Genomic DNA, 4,970 nt, shown 5'->3' with positions numbered 1-4,970 from the left:
CATTAATTATAGCTCTTATTCTATATTTATTATTTTTATATTTTTAATTATAAAAATATAAAATAAACCACTAACTACATGAAGTGGACTTGTTTCACAATCCATGAAAAATAGAAAACTAAGTGCACTTCACTTTTTTTTTTCGGGTGTAGACTCGAAACATTTTTTTTCTATTGGGCCAACTCTAATTCTTATTTGACCTACGGATGTATAAATGACCCAGAGCAAAACATAGTGAAAAGTCATCAAAATGCATTGATATTGATGAAAAATAATAAAAATTATAAAATAAAAGTCACCTTTTATTATTATTTTAAAACCAAAGTTAAAGTGTCTTCCTGAGGAGAGTGCTTGAAATAATATAAATATGAAGCAATGATATTGATGAATCAATTCATAGGAGATACCAAGCTTCCAAGTTTGGGACCAACAGCTTTTTTTTTTCCCTTTATTTCATGCCATCAAATGTTCTTTAACTTTGCTTTTTGTGATGAATTGAACATAACATTCTTAGATTTTGCCAATCTTGCATGGCTCCATTACTTTCATTCACTGGCCCCATGAAATGCAGAGAAATAATCTCCTTTTCACATACCTATAATTCATCATGTCATGTTTCAATAGCTAGGAACTTGTCAAGAAATGTTCTTGTGAATAGAAGAAATTCTGTTTCTCTAGTTTCATACAATTCATTGATGCATAGAAACTTGTGTTGTGATGAGAGGCAGAGAGGTAGCATGTCCCTCATTGCATATGATGCTAATAATAAGAACTACTCAGAATCAGAATCACAAGGTAACAACAATGAAGCCATGGATGCAGTTATGAAATTGTATTCAGCCTTCAAGAATAAAGACACACAAGACTTAGCTGATATACTTGCTGATGAATGCCGCTGTGTCTGCAATTTTCTCTCATTCTTCCAAGCCTTCCATGGAAAAACGGTACAAATTAGGGTGCATTTGGTTTATATTTTCTGTTTTTAAGATTCTGTGAAGAAAAATTAATAAACACAATAAAATTCTGTATTTTGCTTTTATGTTCTGTTTTAATTTTTTATTTTTCCTTCACAAAATTCTATAGTTAGAGACAAAGTAAAATTAGTGTGATGTTGCATTGCAGCAAGTGATGGAATTCTTCGGTTATCTGATAAAAATACTTGGAAACCACATCCAAATTGTGGTGAAACCAACTCTGCATGATGGCATGAACGTTGGTGTCCATTGGAAATTTGGTTATTACTCTCTCCTTCTCTCTCTGCTCTTCATAATTATATTATTTACTTGCATACCAAGCTATTCTTATGTGCTTTGTTGGGTGCAGAATGGAAAAAGATTCATGTCCCTCTAGGCAATGGTTTCAGCTTCCACATTTGCCAAACTTACCACGGAAAAGCTGTAATTAAGTATGTTTAGCTTAAGGCGATTATGGTGAAAACTCATGTGCAGTCGACTTCACGTGAAGTTGATAGTTTTCGTTAGATGAAAATTTAGTCAAATCAGTCAAATCATCTAACGCCTCTCAGTTATCAACTTCACGTGAAGTCGACTGCACCTGAATTTCTACCGGCGATTATTCACGTGAAGATATTTTTATGTAAAGATAATAGTTATATTGTGTATGCATGTTTTGTTAACCAATTTAGTCAAATTATCTATCATATCTCAGTTATCATCATATAAAGATATATTCATGCCAGTGGTTTAATATTTCCTTTATTATATTAGAATAAAATTAATTCCCTATAAGTATTTTCTTATAGTTTTTATATCTAATTCAGAAATATTGAGATGTTTATGGAGCCATTACTCCACTTGGAACCATATAGGCTGGTAAGCATCATCAACTTTCTTTCTTTCTTTTTAATTTGTTTATTATTATATATATTTTCCGAGAACCTTAACCTTGTAGCACACATGCTTGTTTGTGAAATTGTTTCTATGTTTGTTGTGACGCAGATAATAACATCAAGGCTGACACAGTTGGCGGAGAAGATCGCCTTATTTACGGCGGAGAAATCTGGAAACAAAAAAGCAAAAAAAGTTTTGTTGATTGTGCTTGCTTTATTATCCGTAACTGCCTCCTTCTTGTTCATGAAACTTGCTACTTCATAAGAGCCGTGTAAATAGATGAAAATTCAAGTGCAGTCGACTTCACGTGAAGTTGATATTTGAGAGCCGTTAGATGAAAATTTAGTCAAATCAGTCAAATTATCTAACCACTCTCAGTTATCAACTTCCCGTGAAGTCGACTACACCTGAATTTTCACCGTATAAATAACTAAATACTAACACAATAGTATTAGTAACAAATTCAATTTAACAAGGTCATGCATGCATTTGGCTAATTAAGTTTATAAAATGGATCCTCAAAATAGCAGCAGCGAAAAAAAAAAGCCCATCAACTCCTCTTATTTATTGTCATATTAAGCACAAGTGAATACCAAAAAACAGAAAGAGTTCTTTTAGTAGACAATTGGCAAATAATTTTTAGAGGTCAATAGATTGGATATAACCAATCTGCATTAAAATTATATTCGCTGCTTTTAAGTTTGGGTTTTTTACTTAAATAAATTGTATGGGAGTCAAAATCACCTGATTCTCCTGAAACGAATTCTGCAACGTGAATTCTCTCTTTGTATTATTATATAAATCGTCCTAGGCTGCATAGGGTTACATAAAACGTGAATCATCTTAGCCTAGGACGATTTATGCATGAACATGTTAGGCAAATCAAACGTAAATCGTGACAGGGTCTCCAGGGTTAGAAGAAGAGCATAAATCGTCCCAGGGTGGTAGGTTTTATGTGTTAATGGGCTAACTCTCATTGGGCTGCCACGATTTATGCATTATTGGGACCCTATTCAGACTGACACGATTTATGTTTGTGTTCGTAACACTAACTGGGCTGGGACGATTTATGCCCAAGTTGTAAGAACCATAGAAGTCAAAACCGAACCGGTGATCGAACCGTTCACGTAACCAGGTTAATGGTTCAACCGGCAGGTAACCAGTTGAACCGATTGACCCGATCCTATGTAATTAAAAAATAAAATATATAAAAAATTTTAAAATTAAAATTAAAAATACATATTTTCACTATTAACCCAACTTCAACATTTTTAAAAAAATTTGAAACTCAAGCGGTTCGGTCAAACCGGTCGAACCCAGTGATATCGATTAAACCAATTCACTCCGGTCCAGTCCGGTCCTGCTAACAATAGTAACAACAGCGAATTTTTGGGGATTCTGCCATCAGAACCATCCCCCTATCATGAGTGAATTCCATAATCTACTAAGAACCCTGATTTCTAACGTCTTATACTAAACCAAAAACTAACTAAATCACTAAACATGGTATCGGGCAACGTCTTAATAAAAAAATATTCTAAGATGCATATTCACCCTATACAATATCATCCAACATACTATATCATCCAACATATCAATGTACTTAACATACTCATGGCCTCGACTCAACAACATTACAAAATTCAAAAACATACCTTTTGATCAATAAATCCGGTAACATGCGCAATGCCGTTCAGGCAGTACATATCTCCTTGGTTCGCGGCCATTATCACAGTCGGACAGATTACTTCCTCCACCAGCCGGTCACTGGCGGCCCACTGCCACCACCACTTGCGCCACTCAGGCGCCTCTGCCCACCAGCAGTTGCACCTCCGCCGCGAGCTGGTCCCCACGCTCGAAACACTTCTCCCCCCAAACTTCCTCTCCGGTCAAAATGGTGAGTGAATTGGTTTAAATCGATATCACTCGGTGAGACCGGTTCGACCGAACCGCTTGAGTTTCAAATTTTTTTTAAAATGTTGAAGTTGGGTTAATAGTGAAAATATGTATTTTGAATTTTAATTTTAAATTTTTTTATATATTTTATTTTTTATTTACATAGGATCGGGTCAATCGGTTTAACTGGTTACTTGCCGGTTGAACCATTAACCCGGTTACGTGAACGGTTCGATCACCGGTTCGGTTCTGACTTCTATGGTTCTTACAACTTGGGCATAAATCGTCCCAGCCCAGTTAGTGTTACGAACACAAACATAAATCGTGCCAGGCTGAATAGGGTTCCAATAATGCATAAATCATGGTAGCCCAGTGAGAGTTAGCCCATTAACACCTGAAACCTACCACCCTGGGACGATTTATGCTCTTCTTCTAACCCTGGAGACCCTGCCACGATTTACGTTTGATTTGCCTAACATGTTCATGCATAAATCGTCCTAGGCTGAGATGATTCACGTTTTATGTAATCCTATGCAGCCTAGGACGATTTATATAATAATACCAAGAGGGGATTCACGTTGCAGAATCCGTTTCAGGAGAATCAGGTAATTTTGACTCCCATACAATTTATTTAAGTAAAAAACTCTTTAAGTTTAAATTCGATCTGATCTGTACATTTGATTATCGGATCGGATATCAGATATATCCATATCAGATATATCCGTAAAATACAAAAATATTTTAAAAAATTTATTTTTATTAAAAAATATCAATAAAATTTATTTTTTTATTCTTTTAAATATGTTTACTTTTAAAATAATATTAAACATATTTTTCTTAAATAACAAATTAAAATAATACAACATATATAATAATTATTAGTTAAAATAAAATATAAAAATATATTTATTTATTTATTTTTTTATTTTGCGGATATGCAAATATGCAAATACCTACACAAAATTTATAATCCGATTTTATTAGTATGCGAATCGGATCCATATCTATAATTTTTGGATCGAATTCAAATAAATACACTAAATACTTCTAATAATTCCATAATCCGTTGAATTTAGAAGTATATGTTGAATTTACTATTTTCTTCGAATTCTGGGATCTGGATTGGACACAAAAAATTGGCGGCATGAAAGGCTAAAGTCAAACAACATGATGTCAAATTAAATTTGTCTCGGGAAATGGATCCTGGGGTACGAATAGTGTATA

At 34.0% G+C, this 4,970-nt stretch overlaps 1 protein-coding gene across 1 annotated transcript; it reads left to right on the top strand.

Annotated features, from left to right (window-relative positions):
* Window positions 373–2,218, top strand: LOC107637544. Its single transcript, XM_016340951.2, has 5 exons — window positions 373–944; window positions 1,123–1,234; window positions 1,324–1,405; window positions 1,781–1,832; window positions 1,959–2,218. The coding sequence occupies exons 1-5, from the start codon at window positions 531–533 to the stop codon at window positions 2,112–2,114; spliced, it is 816 nt and encodes a 271-aa protein (XP_016196437.1). The 5' UTR covers window positions 373–530; the 3' UTR covers window positions 2,115–2,218.

The sequence above is a fragment of the Arachis ipaensis genome, chromosome B04 (genome assembly GCF_000816755.2).
Source record: "Arachis ipaensis cultivar K30076 chromosome B04, Araip1.1, whole genome shotgun sequence".
Lineage (NCBI taxonomy): Eukaryota > Viridiplantae > Streptophyta > Magnoliopsida > Fabales > Fabaceae > Arachis > Arachis ipaensis.
Note: the sequence above shows the minus strand (reverse complement) of the source record. Positions and strands in the feature narration are given on the sequence as shown.

Bases quoted from the DNA above. Each gene is read 5' to 3' on its own strand.
- LOC107637544 (XM_016340951.2), top strand. From the start codon at position 531: ATGGCTCCATTACTTTCATTCACTGGCCCCATGAAATGCAGAGAAATA. The intron at 1,235-1,323 runs GTTATTACTCTC...TGTTGGGTGCAG, and splicing joins TGGTGTCCATTGGAAATTTG to AATGGAAAAAGATTCATGTC. The intron at 1,833-1,958 runs GTAAGCATCATC...GTTGTGACGCAG, and splicing joins ACTTGGAACCATATAGGCTG to ATAATAACATCAAGGCTGAC.